This window comes from Drosophila montana, unplaced genomic scaffold (genome assembly GCF_035044405.1).
Source record: "Drosophila montana isolate Dmon_TW-CO22-7 unplaced genomic scaffold, ASM3504440v1 contig_2438_1, whole genome shotgun sequence".
Lineage (NCBI taxonomy): Eukaryota > Metazoa > Arthropoda > Insecta > Diptera > Drosophilidae > Drosophila > Drosophila montana.
The window spans coordinates 3,037,062-3,054,027 of NW_026997315.1; the positions used below are offsets into that span (position 1 = coordinate 3,037,062).

At 39.4% G+C, this 16,966-nt stretch overlaps 1 protein-coding gene across 1 annotated transcript in view; it reads left to right on the plus strand.

Annotated features, from left to right (window-relative positions):
• The window catches only part of Mmp2 (Matrix metalloproteinase 2), a 111,441-nt gene that overhangs the window by 15,238 nt on the left and 79,237 nt on the right, over window positions 1-16,966 (plus strand). Inside the window, exons 2-3 of the mRNA XM_064681707.1 lie at window positions 10,529-10,630; window positions 10,770-10,972. Coding sequence (XP_064537777.1) covers window positions 10,529-10,630; window positions 10,770-10,972 — 305 coding nt within the window. The remainder of the gene's footprint in view (window positions 1-10,528; window positions 10,631-10,769; window positions 10,973-16,966) is intronic.

Below are 16,966 nucleotides of genomic sequence, written 5' to 3' on the forward strand. Positions count from 1 at the left end.
CTCTTGCCAGCAAATGGTTTTAATGTCATAAGTTAAAACGAAACCTTTTACCCCAAGCATCGATGCTTGATGGCCGATGCTTGTTACTCTCGATGCCCGAGATGTGTGCGTGAGCGTGTAGCTGCTGTTTGTCCAGCGTCTACTCCGATTTCTCGGCATTTGTAGAATTTGCATATAATTGGACGGGAATCCGGGCCGCTGGCAACTCAACTTGATTTGCACTGCGACCATAGCTGCAACCATATGGTGCACTTCACAAGCGCAACGAGAAGGAGGAGGAGGAGGAGGAGGTGGAGCGCCGGGCAGGGTGGCAGGCTGATGATATTGGGGCTTCTGTCTGCTGTCAGTAATTTCTGTGTTTATTTAACTGTCGTGTGCAAGTCCATTGAACGCCAACTTTGTGGCTTTTGTTTTAAAAGGCAACTCAATGCGATTGTGCATAAATAATGATTTATTTGTTTATTGCAAAATGCGAACGCACAAAGCGTAGTTAATCAATTTATTCAACGTTCTCTTTAATATGAACTCGGGCCAGGAAAAACCTTGGCTTGTTTCCCTGACTCGCAGCTCTTGTATACCCTGCTTGTTTTTATTTCTTTTCTTTTTTTTTAATGCACGCCATTTTCCATTTTGCCATTTTCCTATTTTCCACATTTTCTATTTACACAAGTTGCTCGGGCTGCAGCACACAGTCAGTCAGTTCGTCAGCCCAGCTGTGGGCCATGATGACTTGTTGCTTGCAGTCCCTCAGCTACCAAAGCCCCATTCACTCGCCCCCAACCCCTACCCCTACCACCCCTCCTCCCCTCTCAATACCAAGTGGGCGTATCTCATCACTTTCCCATAAACATTCGAACCGTTTGGCAGCCAGGCTGGCGTTGAACGCGGGGGTATTGCAATTTACGTTCTGTGGTCTAATTAAAGTGCAAGTACAACTAAACTTGCGGCAGGTTGAGACACGGTTTTAGGGCTCAGGGGCAGGCAGCTCTTAGTTCAAGTGCCAGGCGCCATGCACATTGCGTGTTCGTTGTTTTGCGGTCAGTTCATTTGCTGGGGTCCAGTTTAGAGATGCGAGCTTGTCGGATATATCCAAGAAGACACGAACACGAAACGCATATAAAACCGGCAAACCTTATATAGACTCAAATATATCACCAACACGATAAAAATATACTTTTTGCAATACAAGAGTAGGCTTTGTTTGCGTTAGCTTTGTCTCCTTTTTGTTAATTATAATTCGCAAGTGGTTACTGCTTCGGATAGGGAATAAGGCCTTTCAAGACTAGAGTCGGTGGCAAGGTCTGCTGATAATAGAGCCAGGAGATTCTTGCAAACACATTCTCGAGTTGGCCAAGTTTTACGTGCGTGTACGTGTCGCATCAGAAAGCACGACACGCGCTCAACCCTAGTTGGTGCTGCAGCTGCCACACAATGTTGCAATATAGTTAATATATAGTACGAAGGCGTCTCATTCTGCGTATTTGTTTTTGTCTTTTGCAGCGGCCGCTTCATTTTTCTCGCATCTCACATTAATCAATGTTGATTTCAATTAATTTAACCATCTCTTCACTTGCCATTCATTGTGGCCGGCGTCCTTTTTTTATTAAACCAATAATACAACAACAACAGGAATGGCAAGAAGAAAAGAAATCCGCCTTATGGGCTGACACACGCCCATCTTTTAGCTTGCGTGTCTATTCTGTTTTTTTTTATTAAAGTTTTGCAGTCTATAAATTTCCAAGAGGTGTTGCGCCTGGGTTAGGCCGAACGGACGGACGGGAAACGGACAGACAGCCGGGCAAAATACGTGGGCGTAACTGGAACGCATATGTTCTCCATGCATGTATGTTATATATGTATGCATGTATATATGTATGTTACATAGCATACATGAGGTATATGCTTATATTTAAGACGGCAAACGGAAATGCGTTGAGAGCGCTTGACTTCCATTGAAGCATAAAAAAGTATCTGCATGGGAATCCGATTTTGGACTAGAAAAAGCCTTAAGCCTTGCGAGAAAACAAAAGAATAAAATCAAGAACTCAGCATTTTTCAAGTCAAAATAAAAGCAGGCGCGAATGTTTCACATATCAAATAGAGCTAGATTTCAATAAAGAGTATAAAATGGAATTTTGAGATTTTAATAAAATAAAGAACGATTTTTGAATGCCAAAAGTTTCTAGTAGAAGGTGATTTCTTAAACTAAAAAAAAGCTTAAGTACCAATTATTAAATGCGATTCAGTATTGAAGATGTTATCAATGTTTTAAGTCTAGAAAAGAGCCTAATTATTTGGGGACCTGAATTGTTTGAAAATCGCGTGTCAAACTAATTTTAATGCCGAATATCGATAAAAACTGAGAATTTAAGATTTAATTTATTTAACATTTGTTTTTTCTTCCTACAAATTCATATTGTCATAAAAGAATTCATGTTTAATAGCCAATTTCAAATAATTCAAGGAAAAAAACAACCATTTTTTATTTTGACAACTTACTAAAATCTAAAAGCTTCCATCTAATATTTATTCAAGGCCAACATATTGACATTTATATCCGACATTATCAAGGCTATTTCCGTAGAACTATTGTCAAAACTCTCAATAGCTGCTCTTAAAGTTTAGCAATAATTTGCATGCAATTTTATTGATAGTTCTCAAGGACACACATACAACACGCACTCACCATATGGAATCCATTATCATTTGTCATGCTTGAGAATCGCATAGAAGCGCAGCAGCAGCAGCAGCAGCAGCAGCTTGCCAGTGAGTGCATATTCCAGTTTCTCAATTGAGTTTTGAAACATCTCATTCAATGCAGCAGTGAAAATTTTTTATGTGGCATGCAACACACACACGGGCACACACAGAGAGAGAAGCAATGCGACCATTATATGATTGAGTTATGTTTTGTTGTCCCTGCGGCGCAGCTAACACGTAAAATTCCATTCAATACCCTCCCCATCTTGAACCCTATTCCTACCCCTATCCACTCGCCTGGCAGCCATAAATTTTGTCGGTAAAAACCTGTTGTTGAGTGTGTGTGTGTGCGTGTGTGTGTGTGGCAAGCAAGCCATATCATGGCCATATCCTGTCAATTTAGCCCCGTGCACTCCTTGCCACCATGTTGCATGCAGCTAGCTAGCTGCTTGCGGCTGCTGCATTTTCGTTTTTTGCGCATTTCTCACAATTTGTTGCGCCTGGTCGCTTGCCTGGCGTTTGACTTGACTCGACTTGGCAGGCGAACAGGCTAACGCGACCCGCAACCGCCCTTCTCCAACGATGCCACAACGCCCGCCCTGCAGCCGCCTTGGCAAGGACAATGTGTCGCCTCTCGGATTTGCCTGGATCCGAGTTGTTGCCTCTGCATCTGGTTAGAGTTAGATAGATGCGCTCGTTTGTTGCAGTTGCTTGTCATTTTTATAGGTTTGTTTGCGGCTCAGTCGAGTGGGTGGCTCTCGGGTTTGGATATCCGTTGGCTGCAGCCTTATTGGTTATTGCTCTGCCTTTATTAGTTGCTGCCTGTCGTCGCCGCTGCTGCTCGATGCCAAGAATTATGGCTGTCAATAGCCGTTGGGCCAATGCAGCCTCTTGCTGCCAGATAAACCAATTTGATCTGTTTGTGTGGCCAACTGCGCGGCCCCTAACCCATCCCCGTCCTGCCGTTTGATTAAAACATATGACCGCCCGCACAGCCCCCGCTTTTAGCTATTTGCTCAAGTAATTGAGTTAAGCGACACAGTGTGCCCCATTTAATTGTTGTTGCTGCTGCTGTTGCTGCCGCTGCCGCTGCTGCTGTTGTGTTCTTATTGTCCATTCATAATTATAATCCAATAAAATAATAAACATATCGCATTGTTCAATTTACTTTCACACTCACACACACACTACCTCAGTTTCCACATGCAGAACTTTTGTCACGCCAACTTAACTAAATTAAGCCAAAACATTTACGACATGCTATGCTCACACTTTCACAATTGCTTTTATGCCCTGTCCTTGTGCTCTAACGCTGGGTATATTCGCTTTGCATGTTTTTATTTTAAATATATGTACATATTTTAGTTATATTTTTATGCTTATAAAGCTTGAAATTTATTTTTGACTCACACAAGAAAAAACCGTTAATAAAATTCCACTAAAATTACTAATTAAATGGCGATGAATAAGAGAGTAATTTAAAGTATTAAGAGTAATTTATATAATTTAAATGAATTGTAGTTTAATGTGGCTTTTCTTTTCAAATATGTATACCACCTTTTCACCTTTATTTCTTTCCTAAGTACCGATCGTCCTCTTATTCGATTTTCATAACTCAAAGTAAGATTGTATACAGTTCATCCTTTTATTCGATTTTCATAATTCAAACTAAAATTTGGAATTGTTGTGGCACTATGTTAATTTCTTTCTCACTCTTGCTCGCCTACTTCTTTTCCCACCTGTTTACCCATATTTCTCATAATCTTCATCTCATATTTATCTTTTTCTTCTTTAACTTTTTTAACTCTTTTCTCTCTCCAGATCCTTTTCCCACTCTCTCAAAATCGCCTTTCTATGCGATTTTCACGAATTCATTCATTTAAAATAGCGCCTTGCCTGTGTCACAGGGTATACCATAGTCGATCCTTTGAATATTTTAAAATTTTCTTATTCGCTTGGTTATATTGGTTTCTGTGCTTGTTATTATTTCTGTATCATGATTTTGTTTACACGCCAAATGCGCACGTACCGCGCGTCGCACTTTTTACTATGATTATTATTATTATTTTTTCCCAACTCTTTTTTGTTTTGTGTTCCTTTTGCTACTCACCTGTTTTGTTTTTGTTTTTGTTTCTGTCGCTTTTCTATTAGCCTGAAATGTCGCTTGACCACGTACGAAATGCACCGAAGCCAATCCGCCCGCACACCTCGCTCGCACCTCTTTTCGATTTTGAAACACGTAGAGCGGCAGCAAATTTCCCATTTCCCATTAAAAGCGCAAAAGGCCAATGCATAAATGATTGATCCCCACCCCGCCGCCAATATACCTGCCCAGGTCGACGAGGGGTCGGAAGTAATGCGCTTTCGTTGAGACCACTGCGAGAGGCTTGTGCAATTCATTCGCTTACTCACTCACACACTCATTCATTCATGCCACTATCAACGGCTATTGTAGTATATTATCGACAGCGTCGGCGTCACAGCGTGCGCTCATAAAAACAACGCCTGTCATCAGGCCCAGGTCTCCATCTGTATCTGTATCTGTATCTCTGACTGTCTTTGGAAGTGTGACTGGATCTTTATACTTGGTTCGGGTCTCGTATCCGTGACACACCTTGGCTTAAGTTATATTTATGGCGAATGACTTCGATTAACCAAATTGACTAACAGTTTTGAGGCTCGCTGGCCCTCACTCTCGAGCGCTGGCGGGCCACCAATTTCCTTGAATTCAGAAGAGCCCACTTAGCAATCACTTTGTATTATGCATACGATATATTTGTCGCAAGCAGTTGAGTATATCCTTTGGATGTTGCTAACCGAATAAACTACAAGTTTTTGAAAGTTACTTTATCATGGTTATGCTTCAACTGGTTACAAATTATAAATGAAAAGAATTTGAGTTGCGTTTGATGTGTGTGGTTTGCTTATATTAGTAGAACTTATGTTACTCATATTCTGCGCTTAAACGTTTTGAGAATTATAAAATAAAAGATATATCTACCTTTGGGATAAGTTTTACTGCTTGTAATAGTATAGAATATATATTGGCAAGCTATGTATGTATCTAACTTCTGAATAATGTTTGTTACTCATTTTTTGTTTTTAGAAATATACTATCTAGTTGCAAGCTGTCAATATAACTTTAAAGAATGTTAGTTACTTAAGCATTAAAACAAATCTAGGTGCTCGTTTGCTTGAGACAAGCTGTCTTATATGTGTCAACTGTGCTGTTAGGCTAAGTTACTATATAGGGTTGCTCTAAATATCGCACAGCTGCTTTGCCAGCAGACAAGCGGGCTTCCTTAATCAGCTCTGCGTTAAAACAGCTTGGGAATTCTCAACGAAAGCCATTTGATTGGACTTGTGTTGCGTTTTATGTGAATCGTTAAATCTTTAATTATTGCTCTTATTAAACAGATCAAGACAATTTAATTATTTTGTACTCCCTCTCTCTATCTCTCTTTTTTTCTCTCTCTCTCTCTCTGTCTCTCTCTTTCTCTCTCTCGCTCTTTCTCCCTCTCTCTCTCTATTTGCTTCACTCTCTTTTGGTTAAATTCAAAGTTGTTGAGCAGCGTTTTTTTCGCGCTTATAAAAAATGTATCAAGCGTCGCTGTTGCAGACATACAGTTTCCGCTCGTTAGTTGCCCATTTGTCCACGTTCTCCACTTTGTTCCATTCCTTAGCTAATAAAACTTGTACATATTTTAATTGATATTGTTTTCATGTATGTTGCTGCAGTTGTTGTTGTAGTTGTTGCTGCTGTTGTTGGCCATTGGCTCTGGCTGTGCCTGTGTAGTTGTAGGCTCCCTGGCCCGATACGTTATATGAATTTCAATGTGCTTTTGCGTGGGCTTTCTTCGACAACCCTCGACACTGGGTGACGGCAATGGCGCTACGTAACAGAAAAGGCGGCGTAACATTAACGTAACCAACTGACGCAGACGCGTTGCAGCAACGTGACAACTTTTGTGAATATGACGCACTTTGTGACCAACTGGTTGCATTGACATTTCTCTTCTTCACGTTGCTGCTGCTGCTGTTGTTTTTTTGCCTTGTCCTCCGCACAGCTGGGTTTCGAGTTGTTTTTTTTTTTCCTTTTTACACTTAGTTGCACTTGCAATGCTGCGGGGGTTCCAAAGTTATATAAGAAATACCTTTAGGTCAGGCAAAGAAATAAATCTAAAGCAGTTTGTGGCATGTGCTGACAAGGTGGCAAGTTGATTGAAGTGGACAAAAGAAACCAATTAAACTAATCCCAAGTTAAGACAAACAACGGAATATCAAGCCATAATCGTTAAACTCTGATAAAATTTTAGTCAAATATCATATTCAGCATATTTACTCATGTCAATTTCCACATGCAGCGAATTGTTAATCTCCTCTTCCGTTAATATATTTATGGTATGTGTTTTTTTTAATTTACTTGGAAAAGTTTTGGCTGTTTTAGAATGGATTATTTATAGCTACATGCTCAGCAAAGTTTCCCAAATTTCCATGTTAGTCATAGGCAGAAGAGATTTGTCTTGTCATGTTGAATGTTGAGCAATTTTTCAATTTTTCAGTTTTCGTTTTCTCAGTTCCAATTAACTTTTACAGTTCAACCAGAAAAAATGTTGAAATTATTTTGTGTTGAAACTCAATTATTTTGATTTATACAAATTATTTCATAAAATTACTTTACTATTTTCATAATAAAGTAATTAATGACTGTTTCAATTTGTGCTTTAAAAAATGATCTGAATAAATAATCTACTTTTTTATAGAATTAAAATTAAATAACAAAAAGAGTTAAACTTCTATAGTAATCAATGCCACGTGTCGCGTGATTATTATTATTTTCATTGTTATTATTATTATTCATTTTATACCCTGGTAGAGGGTATTATGATTTTGTTATGAAATGTGTAACGCATAGAAGAAAACGAGTCGATGTATGTATCCTAGATCATCAACAGCCGAGTTGATATCCCCTTGCGAGTTTGCATAGGTACGTCTCTCTGTTGCGAGCAGTACATATGTCGGAACCGGCCGGATCGGACCATTATATTATAAAGCTGACATAGGAATAATCTGTGGGAAAGTTGGTTTTAATATGGAGACATTTTTTGATATTAAGATAACTTAAACAAACTCAAATTCCGGTATATTTACAAACATTCAATCAAAAATGCAGTTTAAGTTAACAACCTCATCAAAAGATCTTTAAAGTCTGTACTTTATAGCCCACTTCTTTTTATGTTAATATGCCAGCTACCGCATATATGCTTATCTGAATAATAATAAGCTTTTCAGTTAATGATCCAAAGTTAATTAGTAATTAAGTCATTAATTGAATGTCGCCGACGAGTTCTTCAACTTGTTTTCTTCATTCCATTTCTTCATTTCCAATTACCACTTGCTTTGGCTTAAAGTAGTTTGGCGAGCTGTATAGCTGCACCTACTCACCCTTTACCCTTATCCAGTCTGCTTCTAGACCTGGCATTATCTCACTTAGTTTTATATGCATCACACGATCTATTGGGCAGCAGCACCATTCATCAATCGATTCACCAATAAATTGAGCTAATCGCCACACATCACGTTCACATCTTATAGCAATGGAATCTTAACTTGTTAACGATTCTTTGGCATGAAAATTTTTTTTGTCAATCCACTTTTGACGCTGTTCACTGATTCCAGAACAACAACAGCGACAAAAACCTAAAGAATTTTGTTGTTTTGTGATACCCTTAAGCCATTGAGAATGGGTAACAAGGGGTACATGTGCTTGGGCAATGGTATGTAATAGGCAGACGGAAGCATATCCGATTCCATTCAACTTGATCTCGGCAACAATAGGAGCTAGAGATTGGAAATTTGAAATCTAGTAACAAATATCGATCTTAGGATATAGTTCTTAGAGCTCAACTCGAGGATTATAAGAGTTACTAACATCAAATTTGGTATGTTGGTTTTTGTTTTATGCCCACATATGGAATTCTTAGCCCCACTCTCTAGAAAGCACAACAAACACAAGTATTTTTGTTGCTTGCTTATTGGATATCTTTCTATCGCGCGCAGGATATCTTTCGGTCGAGCACTGCCGATTAGAGCACTGTTACTTGATTTTTTTGCTAGTTTGTTGTATGTTGTTTTTCACATGTTTTCAGCAAATTGCTTGTGTGGGCGGCCGGCCGGTCGCTGTGGGAGGCGTGGCAGTGTGTGACAATTTGCTCATATATCCGAAATGAAAGAGAAAATTTAATTTGCAGGTCACGTAATTTGTTGGTGTGTGTGTCTCTATGTGCGTGCGTGTGTGGCACGCCCGAACTACCCCACGCAATGTTGGTAAATAAATTTGCCCGTTTGTCTCTACTGTGTGTATCTTCTCTCTGTATGTATGTGTGTGTGTGTGCGTGAATTACATGTAAAAATATGCAAATCCAGTCTACACATATGGCCGGCGAGCTGTTTTGTCGTCGCTGTCGCACACTTTACAGTTATGAGTGTTTATTTGGTTGCGGGCCATGGTCCAAAAATAAAAAAACAAAAACAAGCAGAGGAAGAGGTAAAAAAATATATATGCCAATCGATTGTGAACAGACTCGAAGAGGCCTGAAACTGAAACCCCGTAACTTCAGGCTTGCCTTCAAATACCCTTCAAACTATGCAGCGCAAGGTGCTTTTATGCAGAAGAATTAATCCTAAAATTAAAAGTCTATTAAACGAGTCTTGATCTTAAACAACTCTCAATTCTTATGCTCTTCTGATAATACGGATAGTAATTACCAAAGTATTTTTCTTTGCATTCGAAAACTTTTCTTAGATTATTAAACTGAACTTATATCCGGGAGATTGAGAACTTCCTTAAGTCTTCTTACTGCTGAACTATTTATTATCTGTTAGATTTCAAGATAGGTTATTTTTGTGGTTATTCAGTTTTTCTTTCACATAAGAAACTTGTATATCTTTGTGTATCATTAGAAACGAAGCATTAACTATGAATCCCAATGTTTTTGATTGGTAGCACTTTTAAACATACGAGTTGCTAGCTGTACACCACAGTTGTATAGCATATGGCTTTATAAAGGCTAACATGTTTTCCAGGCCAGATATTTAATCTTTGAAACCATGTAGATTTTTAAGGCTGCTTAGCTTAGCTCTTCGTCTGTGTTCTATGTGAACTGGTCTCTTGGTTCAGCAACATATTTAAAACTTTTTTTTAAAACAACTACTGAACAAAACGAAAAGAACTAGAGTATCACTATGTACTATAGAAAGCCGCTTGCTTTAATTTCTATACCAAAGTTAACTACACGAAAATTGATAAGAAATCTGTTATATCAAAATTACGGCTGTCGGGTTAGCTTGCCTCTAAAGTTTAGCCATTAAAATTAGCTGCCAAATATCATGGCTGCCACAAGCGTAAACTCCCAGTCGAGCAGTCCGACAAGCTAAGCGTTCCAGCTGCTTTTTTATATTCTTTTTTTTTGTTGGGAGTCCTTTTTTGTGTGGCATACTTTTCGGCTTATTAATGTAACGTTAAACTTTGCTGTTGTTGCTTTTGGCATCTTTTTTTTTTGTTGTTTTTGTTTCTTGTTGGTTGTTTTGGGTTGTTGCTGTGACTGTTGCTTTTATCATTAACTTTATGCAAAAAGTTTTTTATGCCAGCATCATTTGCCGATGCGCCTACATTAAGCCAACAAATAGTTTGGCTCACAACTGGCAACCATTTTCAGTTTTTGGCACACTTCCCTAATGCATCTGTCTGTACAAAATACTCTAACAGACATCAACCCCCCTCCCAACACTTATTGCCATTTTACTTACCACGTTTCCATCTTTACAGTACAATTACCTCATGCAGTTTGATTATCTGCCCAAGTCGGATCTGGAAACGGGCGCTCTGCGCTCCGAGGAGCAGCTGATAGATGCAATACGTAATCTTCAGGTAGGTAGCTGCCAAGCAGATGCTGCTAGGCAACATTGCTTCTACTGCTGCTACATGCAACTGCTGCTGCTGCTGCTTGCCACTGTCGCATGTATTATGCACACAATTTCACAAACTAACATTTTCGTCCATTTTACAGGAATTTGGCAACATTCCAGTTACGGGCCAAATCGACCCAGCTACGGCCAAGCTAATACAAAAGCCCCGCTGCGGCGTGGGCGACAATAAGTATGCGTATAATTTCTCACCGGATAATCTGGATCATGGCAATAGTCATGGTAAACGTAAGCGACGCTATGTCCTCCAGGGCGCCAAATGGGATAAAACGGATCTAACATGGAGGTGAGTACTAAGCAAACAAACAATACAATACTATTGTACATAAGCACTAAGTATGTCCAAAAGGAAAACGCTTTTAAATTAAATTATATTGGTCAGGCATCTGTTGCCTTATGCGGCATTTGTGTGCCGTTAGTTTATTAGTTTGCTGTTGGAGTTGAGCAGGCGACCTCTCGCTTGTTAGTCCGATGCGCAGACAGCCAGCTGGCTCTTAAAAAACTAAAAAAAGTTTAAAATGGATTGCCTTATTGGGATTCTGTTTTTTTTTTCAATAACACAAGAGTACTCTAGTCGGGAATGCGCGACTAGGGATAGAAAGATACTCCATTTGTTAATACTATTCAAGAAGCTACATGTCTAATTTGCTCACCTCGTTATAACATAAGAATAGGATTTTAATATCGATAGTTATCGATTGCTTGGAAACGCGAAACACGTTATCGATTATCGGAAACAAACTCATAGTGCACGGGCACTAGGAGGACTTACGTTCAAAGTCTCTAGCTCTAGCTCTTATAGGTTCTAAGAACCTCGCGTTCATACATTCGGGTGGGCGGACCGACAGACGGACGGACAGACGTAAGGACAGACGGACGGACATGGCTAGATCGACTCGGGTATTAATGCTGATGATGGGTTCGGAGATGCTTGCTTCTGCCTGTTACATACATTTGCCCAAAAACATTATGTCCTTTCTTACGCATTCTCCATAGGTTCAGGGTCTAACGGAATAAATTTAAATTGATTTAAATCTGATATTTATTACTATTCTTATAGATAATAATATTATTATTCTAAACCTTGAAATCAAACATTTTAATTGCTTAAAGATTTTAAGCACAAAGCATGTTTAACAAACCAAATCTCAGCTAATATGTTGGCTGTATTTCAAACATTTTAACTGAATTAAAAACGCATCGATTTTCCGCCTGCTTGGCTTGGCTTTTAATGATATGCTGTCCTCTACGGACTAGAGCTGGCTAGAGTTTCATGAGTTCAACGCAAATATATTTTCCGTGCATATTTTTGTTTATTTAAAATTTAAAATCTTCAGCTTGAATTGGCGCGCAATTCTCTTCTTTTTTTTTTGGCTGTTTTCCAATTTCACCAACTGATGCATTTTGTTTAGTTTAAAATTGATTTTCATTATGCATTTTCCCACACAGTTGCCCCAACTCCTGCACCGCTACCGCCCCTCACTCCCGTTGGATGCGCATTTCAATTAAACTGCATTCAGTTCATTAATTTTGCAGCGCTCATTTAGACGCGAATTTATAATTTTATAAGGCAAGGGCGAGGGCCAAACTAACGCTCAGCTCCAAGCAGCTCAATGAGCTGCTGCTGCAATCTGCGCTAACCCCCCCTTAGAGCCCCGCTCTGCCGGAATGTCCTGTGCATACGCGCTTTCAATTAATTCAAAACTCAAACGTAGCGTAGCTTGTTAATTTTTATTACAGCCATTGCATTTTGTCAGTGCGCAGAAAAAAAAGTGAGTACCAACCACCCAGCGGACCCCAACCCTCACTTATACTGCAGTCGATATGGTGGGTGGCGGGCTGGTGACGCCCTGCATTGCATAATTTGATGTCTAAAGTGTGTTTTTATGTAAAACAAGTTGCTATATTTTCACTTCACTCTTGTTGTTCTTGTTGTTGTTGCTCCTGTTGTTTGGTTCTTAGCCATGCGTAGCGACGTCTGCGTCTGAATTGTTAATGGCCAACTTGGCCCGCTGTGCTCCGAGGGCGGATGGCGGGGGTGTCGCCAACTTGGCGCTTTCATTAAACACTTTGCGCCAAATTGAATTTTATGATGGCTACCCAAACTCATCCCCTCCCCTCCCCTCTCCTCAAAATAATAAGCGAAACATCCTGATTGCAGCTGTCACTTTGAATGTAGTATTTGATTTTTAATGCGCAAGCTGCATAATTGCGCTTGAAATATTTAAGATGCAAAATTCGCAGCAGCTCATTAATAAAAAGTTTCACGCGTTTTCAATTAATTTGCATAGCTGCAGCGGAGCAACATGATCAAAAAACTGTTGCATACTTTTGGGCGGTGCTTGAAAAATTATTTCACTCAAGTGTCTGGATTACGTATACGCTGCGAGCGCCTGGCGCCTGCTAGTCATCCAGCTATTAACGCCATATAGAATGCCACTTGCCACATGCCGCATGATACATGCCGCATGCCGCATGCCGCTAGGGCGCATTACATGCAGCGATTTAATTATTTCTTGTGTCGTCTCTCGCTTAATTGGCCATTAAGGCTAAAGGCAGCGCATGGGGCGGGGCAGCTAAACATTACTTGCCACACAGCGGTTGGTCAGCGCAAGTCAAATTGAGTTTACATGAAATATACATAAGGGGCAAATGCAAACCCAACTCACACAGCGCCAACCATTACCCTGTCCCAACAACCTCCCAGCCAATATATATTGACCTGTTTTTTATGCCCTATGAAGCCGAGTTGATATAACCGTTTCGTCTCTCAGTTTTCAGGCTCATGAAACTTTGCCTAGCTTCATCTTTCTATTGTAAGCGTTGCATACGTCGAAATCGGCAATATCGCACCCTACATAACATAGCTGTCATAGGAAGAATCGGTCGAAAATTAAGTTCTTGTATGTAAAGCTTGTTTGCTTTTTAAAATACCTTAAACCTTCTTTTATATGCAAACAAATTTTATCAGGATCGGACTGCTATATATGATGAGTTGTTGAGTTTTGAGTTTTAGCGAGTTTTACTATTCTTCTAATATATCTGAAACAAACCCAAACTTATATTTCAAATATAAAGGAACAATCGATTGGAAATAAAGCTTCCGCATAAAAGCATTTCGAAGTCAAGAGCATTTCATATTCGGCTTGCCACAGATATTTGTCGTTTCTTGTTTTTTTCTTGTTTCGCTTTTTTTTTGTGCAGGGTCTTAGCTGCATGTGTTCACGCTTAATTGCAAACAAAGGGAGGCAGAATGGTAGGAAATGGGGGCCAGTTGCGGCACAGCGGCAACTGAGAAGTGTTTTTCCATTTCCGGCGCGCGGCGCAGCATGCAAATTGCCGAACCGGAAGTCGTTTTAAGCATTTTGTACTCATTTTGTTTTCGCACAAGGACAAGTGACAACATCCTGGCCACGGACAAAGTTGCGCCGCGTGCCACGGCAAATGTCTTGAGATGCGAGTATTAACTGTTGGAATTGCGGATGCCTCTACTGCTGCTGCTGCTGCTGTTGTTGTTGCTGTTGTTGCTGCAAGTGACAAAGACACAAATCAGCTGACAACAGCGACAAACCGCAAAACGGAAGTGGTGGGAAAAACTTGCGCGGCAAACGAAAATGTTTTAAGCCAAATTGACAATTGTTTTGTAATAGGAAACAGGCAAACGTTTTATAATATGCCATTTACGCGTCTGCAAATGAACTTTGTCTAGTTAGGGTATTTAGCTTTGAAGTAGAGCATTCGTTCAACAGCCACTGCTCCTGGTTGTTGCCGCCACTTTGTAAGGTGTTGAATAAAGTTTTTGCTCCCTGTCAATGCGGGGCGACACTTTTTTTTATTCTTTTATCTCACAAACAGTTCTTCAATGACTCTTAATTAAACTTGTTTAACTACGCAAAAAGTCAACAATTGTAACGCTCTGCAGGTTTGCATGCCATTTGCCTCTTGCTGCTTAACTCGGCTTCGTTTTCGGCTATTCATATACCCACTAAAATGCTTGATGTGTATCAAACACACTAAACATATTTTAAACCGTCATAGCAAGTCGATCCGATCTATGCCCAGAATGGGAAACTATGGTAATGCAGTAATAAGAGGCTTAGACTCAAACTGAGCTGCTATCGCCAATGTATCTTCCGGGCGATAAAGAAGCGATAGGGTAATGCAATGATAAAAGGCTGTGAATCAAATTAAGCAGCTATCGCCAATGTATCGCCTGGGCGTTACGAAAGCGATATGGTATATTATAATACTCAATACACAGTAAAAATGCACATTCCTAACTATTGCAATTGTCGGAATGGTATCTTCTAGTGGAACATTCTCATCTGAAAGCATTTCTCACTTAGTTTTGGTGCTATTTTTCCGCTTTTTTTTTGGTTTTCTGCGTAGATAGAGCGAGAGAATATTGAGTGAAAATAAAGTGAGATAGAATTGGCCATTGTTCAAATTGTTATCAAATGGTTGCTGCCAGTTTAATGCATTGGCAAACAGTTGCTCAACCCAAAAATGGTTCACAATGCGCCAATAAACTCGTTTAAAACTGTTGCATTTCGATTCGAGTTTTTGCACAATGCGCTTGATAAAACGATTCTCTATTTTTTGCTTTTGGCTTAAAATACCCAGAATAGAGTTGAATGCTTGAGATAAATATGCTCAGTTGTTTTTAATTGCTTTATACATTTTGGACATTTTGCATCGTTTAGTTGAGTTGATAAAATACCGTATTATTAAAAGCATTTAAACTTAGTTTAACTGTTAACAGCATGTTTGTGGTATATATCACTTTTTATTTTGTAAGTTTTATTTCACTTTTATTTATTTAAGCCTAGGCAAATACTGTCTTTACTCTGTGGGTTAAACATTTATTATTTGTTTTCATTTGTAAATATTATAGTTGCTAAATTGAGTAACTGGGAACAAAAATTTGCTGTTCTTGCAATGGACTTTACATAGAACTTTAATATTTTTGTTATTCTTCTTAACTGAATGTATGATAATCCGTAAAGTGGAAATCAAAATGTTGGGGGTACGAACTACATTTATGACAACGAAATTTGCCAAATACTTTACAAGCGACTTTACAGTTCTAATAGTTTACATAACATAACATAGCAAAGTAACTTAACAGCTGTAAACTATTTTCAGAAAACAGTTTTAATCAATTATTAAGGTAATTTATATACAATACTTTACTGTATCTAGAGAACCTTAAATTATATATATATGTATGGATTATATATTATAGCATTAAATAACTGAAAGTTAGTGCAAGTGCGACTTTACAGTCTTAAGAGTTAACATAACATAGCATATCACGTGATGTCATAATATAACCTAACATAACACGATAACTTAACAGCTGTAAACTACATTCAGCAAACAGTTTTAAGCTTTTATTAATTGATTTAAATTAGAGATCAATACAAAAAAAACTCTTTCGTATCTAGAGTACCTTAAATTATATATTATAGCATTAAATGACAGAATGTTAGTGCATGAGTTTATTACGCATACGACCTGTTGTTCGATATAAACCTGGACGGAGGCTATTAAATATGCGGCTTAGAGGCAAGTAGTGGCAAGCCCTGTCAATTGGCAATGAGGCAACAAAGTTGCAACACTGACCAGCTACATTAATTGGCACTCTTCTAAGTGTGTGAGTGCGTGTGTGTGTGCGTGTGTTTGTGTATTTGGTGGTGGGCATTAATAAAGCGCAACATGCAGCCAGCTGGACTGAAGTTTGTCTGGACTTGGGCCCTGGCTGTGGCAAGTTGTGCCATTTGTTAGATTTTTAATAACATTAATAAAGTGCACAAAGCAAAGAGTCAAAGTGCTGAGCTCACGCCATGGGCCGCGCGCGCATGTCCAGGATGTGGCACACGCACACGGGCACGAAAGCCTGAAGAACCAAACGGAAGGAAGTCGCATTCGAGTCACATGGCAACTTTGCGTTTATGCTTATTAGCGCTGGGCTCTCGTGCATGCGAGCCATTAATACAATGCAGAAGAATAGCAGCGGGCGACGGGAGCAGGGCGCACCAACAGGAAGCTGTGGCATCCTTTTAGCTGCAACATAAAAAGAAGAAGAACGAACGCAGAAAAAAAAACGTGTATGAATGTCTCTGGCATTGGCTGGCTCATAAAAAGCTCGACATACATCAGCCCGAGTTGCGTCAGGACGCTGCTGCGAGGACGTGGCCCCGCCTGTCATGTTACAATGATAAAAAGTAATTTTATGACGCACTCACAACAATGCATGGCCAGACTAAAACCAAGAGCA